The sequence below is a fragment of the Crinia signifera genome, chromosome 6 (assembly GCF_055691185.1).
Source record: "Crinia signifera chromosome 6, ASM5569118v1, whole genome shotgun sequence".
NCBI lineage: Eukaryota > Metazoa > Chordata > Amphibia > Anura > Myobatrachidae > Crinia > Crinia signifera.
In genome coordinates this window covers 271,145,291-271,165,448 of record NC_139222.1, presented here as the reverse complement: position 1 = coordinate 271,165,448, position 20,158 = coordinate 271,145,291, and the positions used below count along the sequence as shown (strand labels likewise).

General features: G+C 44.9%; 1 protein-coding gene across 2 annotated transcripts in view; it reads left to right on the top strand.

Annotated features, from left to right (window-relative positions):
- The window catches only part of ZMAT4 (zinc finger matrin-type 4), a 307,125-nt gene that overhangs the window by 93,510 nt on the left and 193,457 nt on the right, over positions 1-20,158 (top strand). For both annotated transcript variants that reach the window (XM_083149591.1, XM_083149592.1), the window contains exon 4: positions 6,812-6,971. In XM_083149591.1, coding sequence (XP_083005717.1) covers positions 6,812-6,971 — 160 coding nt within the window. The remainder of the gene's footprint in view (positions 1-6,811; positions 6,972-20,158) is intronic.

Sequence of the window (20,158 nt, the reverse complement as noted above, 5' to 3'; positions counted from 1 at the left end):
CAGGATAACTCATGACGGTTCCAGATGTAATTATCGTACAGTGATGGAACATTAATAACTGCTGCTCCATATGAAGAATAAAATAGCTTCTGTATGATAAATGGAGATGTAGGAACAGTCATAATTACACATATCTTCTGAAATCTAATGTCGGCAATAGTCAGTTCATTAACACTTATCACTGTGGCCATTAATATTATGTTGCAGCGCCCCAATACGGGGATAATTCATGGAACAACAGGTGTTTTGGTTTTGTCAAAACTGAGTTTGGTTTGGATTCAGTTTTTGGTTTGGTTTTGGATCCCTTTAAAAATTACAAATATTGTTAAACATTGATAACAAAGTCAACACAAATCGATAAAACAGTTAAGAATCAAGTTATTTGGACCTTTTTTCATTCATTTAATACAAATCCCAGGATTGGGTTTTAAATATGAATTCCGAACTGACAACAGACCCAAGCTGTGACTTGGGTCTCTAGACTGACATTTATCTTGGCGAGAGATGTCTGAATTCGTGGCGGATGCTGATGTCATGTGATGTCAGCCACCCGGCCCGAGCCGGCATCATCACATCTGCATGGGCATGGCCATGAAACACTGGGCGTTCCCTTGTTCCATTCCCCTACCTGCCCCCTTCCCGCTTTTCCTGGGTCTGAATCGGCCCGTTGGTTCAACTCGGAACCCCGAATGGATTCCTAAATTGGAACTCTTCAGCTTTGTTAGCTAAATCAGCTTGGTGTAAGATGTAACAGGTGCAGAGAGAGGTACTTTTGGGTGGGGTGTGTTCCAACTGAATTCTAAGGGGGCCCTGTTCAATGCTGTCTTCCTTGACAGCATTGAACAGGGGATCTCGGCAGAAGGAGCACAACTTCACAAGCAGTCAGGCTCCTTCTGCCAAGAACCCACGGCAGGCGGGACATTGAATCCCGCCTGCAAAATCTCGGTCAAGCAGACCGAGAATGGGACAGGGTCACGGCTGTCTGGCTAGCCCGATTGTCGTTACCCAACAATGAATATACCTCCAAATTGCAGTGTAAAAATAAAGCTGTCTAATGTGGGGTACACACCAGGACGATATGGCCCAAAACGAGTCAATTTAGACCGATTGTATGTAAATTGGCCATGTTTTGGGTATTCAGTCATATACAGTCATATACAGTCATATACAACATACGAATACGACTGAGACATAGGGGTATATTCAGTTGATGTTGAAACTGCCGTCTTCAGATCTATTCAATGCTAGCTGGGTTTTTTTTTTGACCGGAAGGTTGAATGTTCCAACCTGCCAAAAACCAGGTGGATTGGCGGAATAGCCATGTTTCCATCCATCTCAATCCGACATGAAAAGATGTCGGACTGAGGCAGGAAGGACGGCGCCGGGTGAGCAGCAGCAGCTTACACGGCGCCGTCCTCCTTTCCGCCGCCTCCTGTACCCTCCCATCGCCTTCCCTATCCACCCGCCGCACTCACCTGTCCCAACGCCGGGCCGGGTGAGAGCAGGCCCCATACCGGCCCTGTTCTGGTGCAATCCCGGCTTCCGCCACCTCCCGCCGTCACTCTCACCCGGGCCCCAGCATACGAATTTTCTCGCTGCATTGAATAATTGATGATATATCTATTCCTTCAAAAGAATTTCGGAATAGATCTGGCATCCATTGAATATACTACATAGGGGGAGGGGCCCTAAAATGCACACTTTGCTATATGGCATTTATGAGCTTCTTAGCATAATGATGGCCATTATTATGGGCGTGCCCACCACGTCCAGGTCCCTAACACTACTCTGAGACAGGTCCAGGGCACAGGACCCCCCAGGCCAGCCCAGCCCAGCAGAACCATGGCATCACATTGGTGCAAAATTAGTGATGGTACAGGAATAAGGGAAATTATATGTGATAAGACTTACATAAGTAAGAAGTAATAATAAATGTGAAGGGTGCTACATATATACTAAACAAAATATCCATTGAATATACCCCATAGTCGTATTCTTAGTAAATTTTGCCTGAGGGCTCTTATGTAATAGCCTGAGAGAGGCAGGAAGTGGCGGAATACCTGCAGTTATGCACGTAGATTCAAAGTAGCAATAATTGAAAGGGCAAAAACAGTTTTTGGCTATTTTATTGTCATCGGTTTAAATATACATGGTAGCTTTGAAGGCAGCAGCGCAACCAGAATCGGCGCTCCATTTTTTCAGAGGACTGCGTATGCGCGGTAAAGTCTGAGCGATCTAGTGCTCGGCCTATATTGTGCTGCGCCGCAGGGCCCAGACGGAGGAAGCTGCACGTGGACCTCCTCCACTCTTAAAGCGCACCTGGGGGGAGGAGATAATGGTAGAGCTGGGGGAAGAAAAAACTCATGAGGGAAGACTGCCCTGCTCATGAGAGCTTGCACTCTGTAGGGGAGTGGCAGACAGGCAGGGGTGAGACAGAGGGCACAAACCATGAGCGAGGGCACAGAGTGTTGGGTTGGTATGATCAGAGCTAATGGGCTTTAACCCTTTGAGTGCCAACATCTTTATGAGTGATGTGAAAAATCTCTGCTAAAAATGCCAGTGTCGTTCACATTTGTTATATAAGTTCAAATAGAAAATGCTGTTGACCATTACAGGTCATTATGATGATTGAAAATATTTGCTTGGCAATTTTCACACCTACAGTCATTTCACAAATTCACTTGGCATCTAAAGAAGTGAGTTTTGAGAGTTTATTTGAAACTTTGGAGAAAGGTGGTGGTGGTGGTGTTGGGGGGACAGAGGGGTTGTATGCAAGAAAGTGAAACTACATATACTAGCTTTCGAAGCATTAGCTTCCAGCGGGGGTTACTAGTAATCTAATAAATGCAAATGTTAAAATATACAAGTCATGTAATAGAACTAGCTGTAATTTCATTTCAAATAAATGCAGCTACATCAGGGTTGCCTACCCTCCGGAACGGCCGGGAGGGTCCCGAAAATCGGGTTACCCTCCCGGCCCCCCGGAAAGGTGGAAAACCCTCCCGGATTCTGGGGGACCCCCGCTCCCCCCCCCTGACCGCGGCGTTTAAATTACCTTATGTCTGCAAACCTGGGGAGGGGGCTTCTCCCGGAGAGGAGCTTTTTAAAGTCGGCAACCCTGAGCTACATTAGACACAAGTAATAAACTATCTATGGGGAAGATGTTCGAAACTTTTGAGAGGGATAAAAAGAGAGGAGTGCATTGATTGGTATTTTAACTTTCTCCACTTTATCTCTTTACAAAGTCTGATACATCTTTCTCTCTCTCTCTCTCTCTGTATACCATTGAACATTACTTTGCTCTATACTCCATTTCAGATAAGTGTAACAACATATGTAATATTTTGGTACTACTTAAAAGGGGTGTGGTATGGCGGTCCGACACGGGGGAACCCAACAGTCAGTATCCCGACATCAGAACCCCGACTGCCAGTGCTCCAACAGTGGGGCGAGTGCAAAGAAGCCCCTTGCGGGCTCGATGCGCTTGCCACGGTGCGGGCTTGGTGGGTCGCTTCGCTATTCTATTCTCCCTTTATGGGGGTTGTGGACCCCCACAAGGGAGAATAACCCCTGTGAGTCATGATCCCCCCTGTCGGATCACCGTCAGTCGGGATTCCGACACCGTGATACTGACCGCCAGGATACCCTTAGTCGGGCAGTCATCCGGAACCCACTTAAAAGCCTGTCAAAAATGACGGCTTAGTTTCTATCTGCTCCTTCCTCCAATCTCTCCCTCTTTCCATATCCAGGAAGTCTGAAACATATCATTTTGGTTTCACTTTCTGTTAAGGAGTAATTTGGTCCGTTGAGTGGCCTCTAGTGGTCACTGGCGGTACTTCACGTAAAAAAGGTGAGGAGGATTTAGACTTTTATATACAGTGATACTGGAACACGGAACAGAACATGAGATAGTGGAAATAGGATTCATTTACTAATGAATGCTCTTATATCACTCATACTTAATTGAATCGCTTCGTGTTTAATTCTAGTCATCTGACGAATATGTTGTGGTTGATGCTTACCTCCAGTTACACTGTAGCAGCACCTTGTATACAGGGCCGCACCCGCCGCCACACACCGCACCGCGCACCTGTATATTCGCGTCCATTACACCGCTGACCGCTTTATCACGTGGAAATGATTCCCCAGCTAATAGTGAATTATTCATCGCTGGTTTGGATCAATTGTGCTGGCAGCTTTACAGCCCCACGTAAGTGTTTTATATCTTTCCACGGTAAATTATGTTGACGTCTTTACGCCAACATTTTGTCAAGATGAACGTTTTCCGTGCCAGCCTAGCCGTAATCACTTTTTGCTAATTGCAAGTGCCAGGTGCATCATTTTATCATCCCGGTTATACTCGTTATCAGAGTTTAAATATTATGCAACTCTCAGCGGCTTAGAGAGACAAAACGGAACGTGAGCGAGTATTCTCCCCGGTGTACTTGGCATTCCGTCTACATGTAGCCTGGGAATATCATTTACAATTCATGTCTCGAGGCCTCGGAGCTGGATTGTAAATCCCATGGTTAATGCAGTGTTTTTATAGCAGTGTGGTAAGAACGGACACAAAACCCACAATCACCACAGCGGACAGATCTTTGTGTTTGTTTGTTTGATGTGCAGTCGCGAAATGTGCTGGAGTTGCTGTTATTTGATATGTGTCTGCCACAGATCAGCGGCGCAGCTAATAGACCATGATCCTCAGTGCAGTTCCTTACTCTAGGCCACAGGACAAGGGGCACAGACAGCGCAAGCATTATAGAGATTGTGACAACAGGGGCAGGGAGAACTTATTCACAAATTGAGTGACAGTGAGGGACTGTAATGGGGGAGGGAACAGGAAGTGGTTGCGCAACACTTGACCAGTTTAAGGCTGCGGTTGCATTCCCGTATGCCGCTGTAATGTCCCCAGCTTCCTTCCTGCAGTCATGCAACGGAACATAGGGCTACGCAGAACTTCAATAATGGACTGATCTGTGATGGAGGGATGCGGTCAGCATGCTGTCGATAAAGAATTGTGCTGGCTTTTGTAGCCACTTTTGTAGCCACTCACTGGCATTGTGCACTAGAGAAACCAAAATTACATTTCAAAGTTGGAGTTGAAGAACAATTGACTACATATGTGATTTGATTGTTTATGTTCTAACCTTTGACAACACGTAACCCAGGGTTGCCGACCCTCCCGGAATTTCCGGGAGTCTCCCGAAAATCGGATACCCCCTCCCGGCCCCCGGAAGGGTGGGCAACCCTCCCGGATTCAGGGGGGACCCCCGCTGACCCCCGGATAAAATGCCGCAATCCTCGGGTCTCAGAGGAGGGGGCGGAGCTAAAACGGCACAATCGCGTCATTTTAGCCCCGCCCCCTCCACGAAGATCACTGAATTCGCTGCTTTAACAACATGGGGATGGGGCTTAGTGATGTCACTCGTAAGCCCCGCCCCCTGAGCGGCTGCTGAAACTCTCCTCTCCGGGCTTCTCCCGGAGAGGAGAATCTTAAAGTCGGCAACCCTGACGTAACCGAGAGATGCTTACTGTGTACACTGACATGTAAGGACTCACACCTGTGCTTGTGCGATGATTGTGCACCCGCGGTTAGTGATCCTACAGTATCCGGACTGATCATAGATTGGCTCTAGGTCGACAGTCATAACGTCGACCACTATTGGTCGACAGTGAAAAGGTTGACAGGGTCCAAAGATCGACAGTCAAAAAGGTCTACAGGGTTTAATAGGTCGTCAGAGTCGATAGGTGGACAGTCAAAAAGTCGACATGGTCAAAAGGTCAACATGGAAAAAGTCAACATGAAAAAGTTGGACACACATTTTTTTACAAAATTTTGAGCCGACATGTCCCTACCATCCACTATGGCGCGCAGGGAGAATACAATAGAGCCCCAAGCATGGTGAGCGTAGCGAGGGGACGCGGTACACTTAGACAGTGTCCATTTCGACCTATGTCGACATATACACCCAAAAAAACATGAAAAACTCATGTCAACCCTTCCCACGTCGACCTTTTGACCATGTCAACCTTTTGGCTGTCGACCTATTAACCATGTCGACATTTAAACCCTGTCCTGTCGACCTTTTGACTGTCGACCTTTGGACGCTGTCGACCTTTGGACCCTGCAAACGTTTGATTGTCGACCTTTAGACCCTGTTTACCATTTGACTGTCGACTATTAGTGGTCAACCATATGACTGTAGACCTAGACATTGTAGATCTAATATACCATAACCAATCCTACAGAGCTGATGATAGCGGGGTGGCCAAACCTGTTTTCAAGATCTACCAACGGTGCATGTTTTCCAGGCAACCTGTGGATCTATAGTAGGAATGAATGTAGCATGTCTTAAAATGTGACAGTTAGTAATGACTACAGCTGTGCACCAGCTAGGGAGTCTGGGAAATGTTACAGTTAGTAATGACTACAGCCGTGCACCAGCTAGGGAGTCTGGGAAATGTGACAGTTAGTAATAACTACACCTGTGCACCAGCTAGATAACCTGGAAAACGTGGACCGTTGGTAGATCTCAAGGACCGGTTTGGCCACCCTTGCTCTAGGGCAGGCATGTCCAACGTTGGCCCTCCAGATGTTTTGAAACTACACATCCCAGCATGCTTTGCAATAGTTTTAGCATTCTCTAATAGCAAAACTGTGGCAAAGCATGCTGGGATGTGTAGTTTCACAACATCTGGAGGGCCAACGTTGGACATGCCTGCTCTAGGGTCTCCTGTATGTGTTTTGGCATTCTCTGAATGGATCCAATGTTAACAATTGTTATTTTGATATATATATTGAAAACAGGAAAGTGATGAGACTGAAGTGGATAAGAATAAGTGCTGCACCCTCTGTAACATGTTCTTCACATCTGCAATCGTCGCCGATTCACATTACCAAGGGAAGACTCACGCGAAGAGGGTGAAGTTAGTCCTCGGGGAGTCACCAGATGCCCCCGTTCCGGCAGGTGAGTGAGAGCGGTTAATATCTGCATTTCAATTGTGCATATTCCAATACACATGTGACTTCAGATCACCGCCGGATAGTGTAGATCTCCCTCTAGGTGGCGATATTGCTTCAAATTTTTCATGTTTTTTTTTTTTTTTTATTATATTTTTTTATTAATGTATCAAAAAAAGTGAAAATGCTTACATATATATATAAAATACATGGGTACTTCTTTACTTTCACGGCGCCAGCATGGCGCCGCGCGTACTTCCGGGTTACGCTCGCCACTAATTAAGTTAAATAAACTAAGTTAACGCCATGCCAACATGGATAGTTCATACCTCCACTATCCATGTTGGCATGGAGTTGATTTTAATTAGCGTGGCGAGCGTAGCGAGCCACCGAGCCCGCAGCGTGGGCGAGCGAAGCGAGCCCCGCAAGGGGACTCTGACGCGCGGCGCCATGCTGGCGCCGTGAAAGTAAAGAAGTACCAATACATGTGTACATACATAAAACATACAGAAAAGAGAAGACAAACATTATTGCATGGTATAATATTCATTATTTTCATGTCATTATTTATCTATTTCTTCTTTTTTTTTTACTTCTTGTGTTAGGTTTATCTTAAAAAGGTTCTATTCCTAGTCGGATCGTCTCTGTATTATACCATCCGGTTGTTCTTATTCCCTGTCTTAGAGTGTCTTTTACTGTTGAGGTTAATGATTTTATATGGGGCAACCATATGGAGAAAAATGTATTTATCTTTGTTTCTTTGTTTAATGACATTTCTAACCAGTCCATTTGAAATAAGTGGGCAATACGGGGTTCTAATAGTTTTATATTTAAGGTGTTAGATAAAATCCATTGGGATAGTATAGTTTTGCGCGCTGCAGCAAATATCTTTGCTATTACAGGTTGAGTATCCCCTATCCGAAATGCTCGGGACCGCGAGCATTTCGGATAGGGGAATTTTCCGGTTTTTGGAATATTTTTTTGTAGCCATACTTACCTGTCCCCTGATGGTGTCCGGTGGTCCCTCGGCGTCCACGCAGTCCCCGGGCGTCCACAGCAGGCCTCCGGCATCTTCTCCTGGTCTCCAGCGGTCCCAGGAATGCATTGCGCGGTGACGTCACCGGCGCGCGCGCACACTCGCGCAATGCATTCCTGGGACCGCTGGAGACCCTGGAGAAGATGCCGGAGGCCTGCTGTGGACGCCTGGGGACTTGGTAAGTATGAAAAGAGGGTTAGGGGGTTAAAAAAAAAAAAAAATTCGAATGATTCCAAAAACCACGGTTTTTGGAATAATTCGGATAAGGGATGTCCGGATACCGGATACTCAACCTGTAATATTTTCTGTCCTTTAGGTAATTCACTCTCTGTTGTCTGAGTATGTATATCCCATAGGGCCCATTTTGATGTTAAAGAAATTTGTATGCCATATCTAGTCATTATCAATCTATTAACTTCTTGGCAGAATTTATTAACTTCTGGGCACTGCCACATACAATGCATTATGTCTGCTTCCGGTTCTTTACATTTGAAGCAGACTGAATCGGGCGCTATTCCCATCTGCCGTCTGCGTTTAGGGGTATAGTAAGCCCGGTGCAGTAGTTTATACTGCATCTCTGTGTACGTGGCAGCTACCAAGATTTTATTTAGTCGTAGGAAAGCTGTTAATAGCATTTGTGGTGATGTGCCAGGGAGATCTACTGTCCATTTTGTAAAACCTGTATTTACTCCTTCTAAAATTATTTGTTTCTTTAAATATGGGTATATTACTGATGTTCTGTTTGGTCTACTATTTGTCCTCTTTATCATTATGTCCAAACTTCCTTCCCTGTCTATAGTTTTCATTTTGGCCAGGGCCTCTGTGGCATAACTTCTTAATTGAAAATATACAAACATAGGTATAGGAGTATTTGGATATTTTTCACATAGAGTTTGATAGGGCAATATGTTTATACAGTTTACATCCATGATATGATACAACAAATATAGCCCCACTCTATTATACCTTCTCGCCAACCTAGTGTCCTGTAGTATCGGTGTACCCTTTGATATATTATAAAACAGGGGTTGAAACATTGTGTTATATGTGGACATTCCCAGCCTTGAGCGTGCTAGTCGCCAGGCTGTACAGGTTGTTGTCAGTAATATATTATCAGAGACTCCTGATGGGTATTTTGATGGTCTTATATGTAACAGTCCTGGTAAAGGTATGTCAGGGCAAAATGATTGTTCCAACTCTAAGTTAACATAATTTTCAGTTGAATGTACCCAGTCTATTGCGTATCTAATGTTTGCTGCCATTGTATAACTCTTAATACAAGGGAAGTTTAGTCCACCTAATGATGCTGGCTGGGTTAGTTTGAACATTGAGATCCGGGGTTTTTTCACCTCCCATATGAATTTACTGAAGGATTTATTTAACATCTTTATATCACGATCTTTCATCAACCCTGGCAACATTTGCATGACATATAATAAGCGGGGGAACGAAATCATCTTTATCAAATGACATCTTCCTATATAGGATAATGGTAAGCAACGCCATGATCGGAGGTCCGCCTGTATTTTTTCTATTATAGATGGATAGTTTGCATTATATAAATCCGCCGGTTTCATAGTAATGTTTAGACCCAGGTATTTAAAAGATTGGTCTGCCCATAAAAAGGGGAAATCACATGGCCATCCTATTTTTGCCCCTTGATGTAATGCCAATACTTTAGTTTTTTGTTTATTAATCTTAAACCCTGAAATTCCTTCAAATTCAGACAACATTCTTAACAAGACAGGAAATGCTTTTTGAGGGTTGGCAAAATACAGAAGCAAGTCGTCAGCGTACGCCGACACTTTTAATTCTGTAGCCCCAATTTGTATACCTTGCCAGTCAGGTTGTGTATAAAATAATCTAATAAGTGGATCAATTGCCAAATTAAATAATAGCGGGGATAATGGGCATCCCTGTCGGGTGCCCCGTGCCAATCCAAAACCAGCGGTATTTAGACCATTTATTGTCAGGAAGGCCATTGGGGAAGCATATAAATTCCTAAAGAAGGTGATAAAACCAACCCCCATCCTTTGAGTATGGAATACTCTCAGTAAATGCGACCAGGATACTCTATCGAATGCCTTGTCCGCATCGCAGCTCACTAGCAGGGATTTACCCTTTGCCAGGAACTGCGACTGTGTCAAGGCCGCTATCACCTGACGGATGTTTTGCGCTGAGGATTTACCCTTCACAAAACCTGTCTGTGAGGGATGAAGAAGCTTTGGTAGAACCAGTCTATGGGCTATAATGGTTGTTAATATTTTTAAATTCTGATTTAATAATGAGATTGGCCTATACGAGGTTACCTGTTTTGGGTCTTTGCCTGATTTAGGTATTACAATGATCCTGGCTTCATTGAATCCAGTGGGAGGTTTATTACCCGCTAAAATTGCATTAAATAAAGTATGTGCAGTTAGATGTGTTGATAGCATTTTATAATATTCTGCACTCAGGCCATCTGGGCCGGGGGGATTTTCCTTTTGATAATTTTTTAATAATTAATTTGAGTTCCTGTTCAGTTACTGGGTCCACCAAAGCCTCACTTTCTGCTTGTGTTAGGGTAGGAATTTTTGCTCTCCTCAAAAAATTCATGCCCAAAGTTGGCTGATCTAATGGTGCTGAGTATAATTTTACATAGTATTTTAGAAAAGCCTCTGCTATTTCTTCTGTCTTTTTATTCTGACAACCTTCTTCTGTAGTTATACTTGCGATACGGGTTACGTGTTTTTTGCCGCTGACAAAAAAATAGGCTGGCTATCACTCTTACGGTATGTGCCAGCGGAAATAATTCAATACGTGACACATATCTTTTGAAATGTATTTATTAAAGTCTTAAGGAGCCCATACACCGTCTGTTTTTGCTGGCTCGGTTCTGTACTATGCGATGCGCGCTCCCGCGCATCACATAGTACGGTACAAAAAGTATGTGCTGCACATACTTTTTGTACTAGCTACACATCGCATCGGATCGCATTGCATGCACACTGCATGCACACTGCATGCACAAGGCATGCGATGCGATGTGTACTATTTAAGTCCCGAACGGATCCGTTAAACGGACCGTATATGGGCAGCTTTGGAATGACTTTTGGGAACCCCAGAGAGCAGGTCACGCTAGGCAAACAAAGGGCCTTATTCTAGTTCACTCTTTCTGACAAAACCCTTCTTAGATGGACAAAACCATGTGCACTGCAGGTGGGGCAGATGTAATGTGCAGAGAGAATTAGATTTGGATGAGTTATTTTGTTTCTGTGCAGGGAAAATACTGACTGCTTTATTTTTACACTGCAATATAGATTTCACTTTGAAGTAAAACCCCACCCAAATCTAATTCTCTCTGCACAAGTAACATCTGCCCCACCTGCAGTGCACATGGTTTTGCCCATCTAAGAAGGATTTTGTCAGAAAGAGTGAACTAGAATAAGGCCCAATGTCCCCAGATGTTGTCCTGGATTGCGGCTTGACACTTAAACATCAGGTATTTTGCCCTTATATAATCGCTTCTCTGAAAGTTTGGGCAGACCTGACAGGAACCCATCAATGTCTGAATTTCGTAGAATATTACATTTACTCCTCTGGAACTCCAGAATCCTCTATTTTAGAAACCTACAAAAACAGATTCATCTGTTCAGGCGTTTCACAAATGTCTACTTATTTACTAGAAGGAAAAAAGTAAAGGACAGAACAACATAAATGCTTAGCGTTCTTTCCTGTAGTCTGTTAATACTAATATGTTGTGTTTATTAATATGCAAATGTAAAGCATTAATGTATAGTCCTTTTGGAAGAAAGTGTAGGCGCCGGGGGTTTGAGGGGCCGTTGTTACGCCGCTGCCACCTGCCGAGACCTGCTGCATCTGTGGCTAGGACCCACAGATTAGGGCAGGGACTGATGTGAATGTTCAAAATAATCTCTGTACAGCGCTGCGGAATATGTATATGCTATATAAGAAGCTGTTAATAAATAATAAATAAATAAAGTTTTTTTCTTAAGAAAGTAAAAACTTTCAAAGTATATATGACAACATTTTTGAATTATTGGATTACTGTGTGAAATTGTATAGTTCCTTCAAAGACATTTTTAAGAAGATTTTCGGTAGTCCTTCTCTTCATCCGCACTGGCCCAGTTGTAGGATTTGGCAGGAAGAACTGTACAGATTTATCTGCAGCCTGCAAACGTACCAGGACTTTTATTGCAAGAGAGCCAAGATTTCACTCTTTATGTGCCTTAGAGCGATCCAGCCTGCTGAGAAGGAAGATATTTTGAAGTGCCAAGTAGGGCATTTGGCCTAGGTTCTAATTCAGTCTTTACCTGGTACTAGACCAAGCTGCTTATCAATACTAATTCTCTTCTACAGTAATAAGACAAACTTTGATTGAAACATTTTCTTTTTTTCTCACTGTCATTGATGTTTTCCACTTTAAGAGTCGGGAGAATAAAACGATGTCACTGGAATTTCTTTTTTGATTCTCTTTATAAAGAATATTACCAAGTATCATTCATTTTGTCATTTTCATGTTTCCTTGGTTTGTCTATTCAAAATTAGGGTATTCAATTAAGTCAATTTTTTCAGCTAGCTGGAAAAAAAACTGACTTTCCTATTCAATTGCAGACTTTTTTGGATGTTTTTAGACATGTTTTGACGATTCGGTTTGTAAAACATGACTAAAAATAGTCATGGCAACCAGTCGCGTGGCACATGACATAAAGAGGCTTTGGATTGTTTCTCTGTGCTCAGTCTGCTCTGTGCACAGTAAAATCCTTCCCTGCCAACTCCCTCCCCCTTTGTCTTCTCATGACACGTTGAGAAATGTTGGTATGACCAGCAGCTATAGTTTGTGTTCTTCAGAGAGATTCTCAAAAACTGTACATATAAATGTATGCTCCTCTTTTAAGGAGATATGTCAGGTGTTATATAAAGGTGTTTATTATTTGCTGGGCTCAGGTGCTCACCCGCTCCACGGGGGGGGGGGTTGTGACGCGGCCGGCATGCTGATCCAGGGGGGGGGGGGAGGGGCGGGGGGATATGGCCGCCGTGCTGCTCCGAGGGGGGTTAGTGACCGCGGCTCATCTCCATCTGGGGGGGGGGGGATATGGCCGCCGTGCTGCTCCGGGGGCCGGGGGAGTGTGATGCGGCTGGCACGCTGATCCGGGGGTGGGGGAATATTGCCGCCGTGCTGCTGGAGGAGGGGTTAGTGACCGCCGCTCACCTCCATCTGGGGGTCCCTGCTCCCAACTACCGCCCCCCAGTGGCCGGCTAGATATATTTGGGCAGATGTATTAAGCCTGTTGAAGTGATAAAGTGTAAGGTGATAATACTGCAGCCAGTCAGCTACTAACTGACCTTTTTCAAACCCAGCCTATTACATGGCTGTTAACATCTGATTGGCTGGTGCATTATTACTTTCCACTTTATCACTTCACCAGGCTTAATACATCTGCCCTATTGTCTTTTATGTGGATATTAATATTTGGTACATTCTGACTGTAAATCACTTTGTTTCTCTGAGCTTGTAAATATACTTATACCGCTTTCAGACTGCAAATGCAAGGTCACACCAGGACTTTGAAACAGTTCAGTCCCGGTGCAACCCTGCATGTGATGTGTGGTCTGTTCACATTGCATCAGCGAACTGGCAATATTGCCGGTTCACTGACATCATCCGGGGAGTGTCAGAGCTTCATGGGGGGTGAGGGTGGAGGCAGCGCTTAGAGCTGGCGCTGCTCCAAGTGAAAGGGAAACGGGCCGCTCGACCCGATTAACCCGTTCACACCGCAAAGCAACACGGCAACGAACTGGTAAGAACCCTTCTTTTTAACCGGTTGGTATTGTCGTGTTGCTACCGCTTTGCTGTAACCGGTAACCCCTTTCACATCGCACCAATTACCGGGTCGAACAGGTAAGAAACCGGCATGAACCCAGTATGAACCCGGTAATTAGGTGACATGTGAAAGAGGTATTACTGTATAAGGGAACCACTGCTGTGCATTGTATCTTACATTGAATTACTCTATTTCATATGCTTCCTTTGGCTACGTGGCAAAAACAGCGCTTGGCTTATCTTTCCTTCTGTGAATTGGTTCTTTGGCTATGAATAACTAGTTAGAATTTCTCATTATATATACACTGTATGTCCCCCAGCTACAGCTGGTTTGCATTTAAATTAGCTTTACTCTGTGGGATGACAAGTGACGTTTTCCTATACATCTGTGCCTGCATTGCATTATAATGTATGCATTTTTATAGGATTTGCTTTGAAACTAAAGACCTTTATAATGACCAATTGTTTTAAATATTAAATATGATTTAATCATGTCCAATTTCTGGAAAACTTTTGCTTATTGCGGCAATAATAAATAAATAAATAATAATAATATTAATAATAAGACATTTACAAAATGTATTTTTCTGGGATACAGGCTCTGATAAAGGAATTCTCAGCTCACCTGCTTTTTTCTTCAGAAACCTATAAAGGTTATGTGAAAATCCCAGCAGGAGCGGGGCCACGCAGGCTCCGCCCTGTCATTGCGCAATATCATGAATTTCAGATCCGTGAGGAGGTGGTGGGGCTAATATTTTGTGTCTCTCATTGAATGGTGTTCAGTTGCCCCCACCCTGCTGACCAGCGATCCCCTGTAATATGTCCTCATCCACTCTCTCTTATGGGGTGCTGGGGCACTACCCTAAAAATTGTGAGTTTCCTGCAACTTGGAGAGTAAGTATGGATAACAGCCCATTCATACTGGCAAAAAGATAGGGGTATTCAATGCTGCCTGATATTAAATTTGCGAATTAGCATCCTTTTCTGCGGAAAAAGAGGTGGATTCACCGAACTGCATTTTTTCCGACTTTTGAAAAATGTTTCAGAAAAAAAACAAAAACATTAAATAGATCTAATGTAAATTGAAAGATTGGAAATATTTTCCGGGATTCAATACCCCCCTAAGAAGTAAAGTGACAAATGTCACTATTACTTTACTTCCAAGTATGGCCTCCTAATGGGCATGCCAGGCTGCCACGAGGTGCATGCATCAGTATCGGCTGTTGGAGAAAATGTATCTCATTGGCTACTATGGGCTAATAAAAGTTGAGGATGGCTTGAGCCACTCTGGGGCCAATGATAGAAGAGGGATCCTTGTAATAAATATCTATAAAAATTGCTTAGCGTAAGATCGCCTTGCGGCAAGGAAAGGGGATTGCATGCAATATGTCACATGCAGAAGTACCGCATGCGATGTATCACATGTGATCAAGGGGGGAGTGGATGCCACTTCTCCCCTCGGTAAATAGGGGCCTTAAAACAGAGGGGAGAGAAAGAGTGGTAGGATTTTACAGAGTAAAGATCAAGGAGGGAATTCCAAAGCCTCTCTGCTCACTTCAGCATGTACAATGTGACTGTGGTTGCCATGGCATTCACACGTCACGTTGCTTAGTTAGAAAGTATTAAAAGCAGCCTGAATAACAAACCATAATAATGGTCAATACCAAGTTCGTCTTTATGGCCTGCAATCATTATTTATGTTAACAAACACACCTAATTTTTCATAGAACAGCTGCTGAGGCAGCATTTGGTGTAACTGTATTGTTACGTATTTATTAAAGTCCTAAAAGTTATGTTATATCATTGAGTCTATGACGGTGGTCTGTCAGGAATGCAGCTCAAATCATTGTCAGCAGCTTTCCACACCCGCCACGGTCATGCGTATATCAGGATTGGTTTTCAATCTTCGTACATCATATACAGTGTATATCGGCTGCATCCTATACATCACGGTGCTACAGTTGGAGCTGATCTCTATATTTGTGCTATTTCCCAGGGTAGCTTGTTCATAATGTTGCAGTTAGCCCTGGATTTGTGCTGGAAAGCCTGATTTTATAGTAATAAAGTAAAGAATGAACTCTTGATTATACTTGTCACCGTCCCCCGTGAGCTGTTGTGTAATTACATTTAGCTTTAGGTTTGCGAAACGGCTTTTAATAGTCTCAGGTTGTTCAGTTGACATCAGACTACAAAGTGCAGCTGTGGCTGATGCTCCCCTGTTCTTCCTCTGCCATCACAACAAACCGGCGAACGCGTTTCCCTGATTAAAGTGCTTTATGCTTGTTGGAGGGGCCTGGTAGGGACACAGCTTCACAATGTGTCCCTTTGTGCATATCTCCCAATACCGTCTAGGAAGAAACAGAATGCTCTTTATACTATTGTTGAATCTGTGTTGCACTATTGAATTTATAATAAAGGAATTTCAGCAAAGATGTTTGTATTAATAAATGAAGAGGAAAGCAGGGACGTGCAGTCAGGGGTGGCAGTGCTTCCCCTGTAATTTTGTATAAAATTATACAAAGAATATACCTGTGGCACATATTCTGCGTCAAGTATTTACTTTATATTATCTTAGAAAATTTGTAACATGTTAATTAGTTTGGGAGGCGCCGATAAGCGGTGCTTCCCATTGACAAGTGAAGGGGATGAAGCGCCGGAGGGTGGGGCTATGCCAGGGGCTAAAAAGCCCATTAAAAAATTGGTAAAAGCTGCACTTCTAGAAGTGCTTCATTGACAGGGACTGCTGTGATTGGACAGCAGATCCAGCTCCCCTCTTTCCCGGTGCCCCAGATCAACTGTTCCTGCCACACTGTGAAAGTGACCTCCGTGTCCTGGGAGTGCTGTGTCTGGTGAGATTTGGGGTGGTGAGGCGGTGAGTGGCAGTGCCTCTATGTACACAGTCTCTACCATACCTCACTGGAGGAAAGTCCAGATACTGTAGATAGAATGTTGTTGTCCTTCCTGGAATGTTTGGTTTCTGCTTAAAGCTCCACCTAACTAAAAGACAACTGTTTTAGAAACTCACCATATAGTGAAACAAAGACAACGTAAACAACCTTAAAATACAAATAGAAAAATGGTACTTGTTTCCTAGCACGGCCACACCGATTAAGATCGGGGTGGTCGTGCTGAAAAAAATCGGTCGATCGCATCGCATGCGATTTGGTCGCATGCGATGCGATCGACGCGACCGACCGATTTTTGACCCGATTTTTTTCATTGAATCCAATGTAAATTGGGTCCCTGGGACCCAATTTTACATTGTATTCAATGAAAAAAATTCCCAACCCCCCCAAATTGAAGCGCGTAAACAGCAGCCCACGATAGACGCATACCCGAAGCGTGGCGAGCGCAGCGAGCCCGCGAGGGGCGGCGGTACGCGTCCTCCGACCTTTTCATGCCCTACTATCCACTAGGGCGTGGAGTGAGAATAGAATAGTGTGGCGAGCGCAGCGAGCCACCGAGCCCGAAGCGTGGCGAGCGCAGCGAGCCCCGCGAGGGGACGCGGATACCTTCACAGGTAAACGCGTCCCTTCGCGGGCTTCACAGGTGTCCGCGTCGCCACGGACACCTGTGAAGCCCGCAAGGGGACGCGTATAACTGTGAAGGTATCCGCGTCCCCTCGCGGGGCTCGCTGCGCTCGCCACGCTTCGGGCTCGGTGGCTCGCTGCGCTCGCCACACTATTCTATTCTCACTCCACGCCCTAGTGGATAGTAGGGCATGAAAAGGTCGGAGGACGCGTACCGCCGCCCCTCGCGGGCTCGCTGCGCTCGCCACGCTTCGGGTTGGCGTCTATCGTGGGGCGACGACGGGGACATCTATAATGTGAAATGGGTCATATGGACCCATTTCACATTTTTTGACATTTTTACACCATTTCAATGTTAAAAATTTTTTTAACATTGAATCCTATGCAAAAATCGGGGGCATCGCGTCGCATCGCGTCGGGACCAATGTTAATGGTCCCGACCGACGCGATGCCCCCGATATTTTACCTTTCCCGACAAGATTTCAATATTAAAATATTTTTTAACATTGAAGTCTATGGAAATATCGGGGGCATCGCGTCGGTCGCGTCGGGACCAATGTTAATGGTCCCGACCGACGCGATGCCCCCGATATTTTATCCTAGCCGGCAAAATGGACCTGATTTCAAAAGAAATCGGGTCCATCGTGGGTAATCGTGTCCCTTAAGTAAGGGACACGATTACTCACGATTGTGGCCGTGCTAGGAAACAAGTACCAGAAAAATAACATCTATTGTATCATCTATCTTCACATGCAGGATTAGCAGCAGCCTCTGTGCTACCTACACATTGGTACAGGAATCAGGGGAGCTAGACTGACACTGTGCTCAGACCAGGGGGGGCCCTGACAGAGGGGGGGGGGGTACAGTATCCCCTGCATCCCCTCTCCCCCCTTGAGCTGGCTATGCCCCCTGCTCTTTCTACATGTCAGCCAGCTGCAGCCTCTCTCTCTGAGGGCGGGATGTACTAAAGGGAAAATGCGGTAAAACAGGGGTTTTACCGCATTTTCCTATGTACCATTACCCGCGTGCCCCGTTACCCTCTGGGTGGCGATACCCTATGGGCTTCTATCGCCGCCGCCGTCCGCGCGCCCCCCCCCCCTTGATCTCCTCCTCCCCCAGCAGGTGTCACAGCCGGCAGGACATCCAGCTGCAGGGGGGAGGAGGAGACGCAGGGGGACACTGCCAGCCGCCGGGATGTGACGGAGGCCCCCCGCAGACCACATCACAGGTATCGCGGGGTCTCCGTCACGCAACCCGATGCTAGCCGCATATGCTATATTAATACATCCCGCCCTCTCTCTCCAGATCGTTGCTGTGATTGCAGAGAGGCTGATGCAAGGTGTTAGCTAGGTGTTAGCTATTGCACTGATCCCCCTTTCTTGGATATGTACACACATATATATATATATATATATATATATATATATGTACCTCCCAACTTCTACTCTGTTGTAAGCGGGACCTCCCGAAAAGGGGTGGAGTCTCTGGTGGCGGGACGGGGTCTCAGGTGGAAGTTGTGGCTGAGTGCTGCAACTTTTGTGTTCATCATTTTGGGGGCGTGCCCAGCACACCCGAACAGCTGGGAAGCAGCATGTTGTAAATGGGGAGGAGAGAAGGCAAAATATTACCTCATGGTAAAAATAATGCAATTTGGGTAATTTAACCATCTAGACTCCCAGATAGATATCAAGAAAACCCGGACTGTAATGGCTGAGTTTGGGAAACTCTGGTATAAGGAATGTACAGTACTATAAAGTATTATTTCTTCCTATTGTTGTATGGGGGAGAAGACTATTGGTTTACCATACAATAAAACACTAATAAAGTTAGCAAATACTTCTCAGCAATTATTTTGTATGTACAATACGATGCATTTACCAGGATGTAACCTACCTATTTATGGACATAGACCGTAAGCAGGACCGGGACGCAGCTGGCAGAACACATTGGGAGATGCATTCTTACAACAGCTGAAGAGCCCTTGTGCTGAGGTGTTCGCCGTGTGCTCCCAGGACGGCCAGAAGGACAGATCCTCAGCTGCTGCTCAGCAGAACACAATGCATCCGCCTTCTCTATGGGGAATTAGCAGCATATGGGCAGCATTTAAGCCAAGTTCTACATGTGTCCCTAAATAAAACCCATTCTCAGCCATTATGTAACCAGACAATGCGAAATACTAATTCAAAAATAGAAATCAGTACAGGTTTCTGCCATAGACAATTGTTCCCAGGTATCTGTCCATAGGTACATAGTGTTGTGATGAATAAAGACCCTTAACCCTTACTTACTTATTTATTACCAGTTATTTATATAGCGCATACATATTCTGCAGCGCTGTACAGAGTATAGTGGAACATTCACATCAGTCCCTGTCCCAGTGGAGCTTACAATCTATAATCCCTACCACATGTACACGCACACACAGACATTCTAGGGTTAATTTTGTTGAGAGCCAATTAGCCTACCAGTATATTTTTGGATTGTGGGAGGAAACCGGAGTACCCGAAGGAAACCCACGCAAGCATGGGAAAAATATACAAACTCTGCACAGTTAGAGCCATGGCGGGAATCGAACCCATGACCTCAGCGCTGTGAGGCAGTAATGCTAACCATTACACCATCAATACTGCCCGACATTCTGGCTGGGATAGCCATGTTGGCACATTGGGGGGCATGGCATAACATGGGGGTGTGTGGTGTGCAGATAGGGTTTGGAACAGGGGTGTGACCACCACATGACTATGTCATTATGGCCCTGCCCCCACTACTCAATGTTGAGAGTATCAGTATTGTGATGCAGGGGG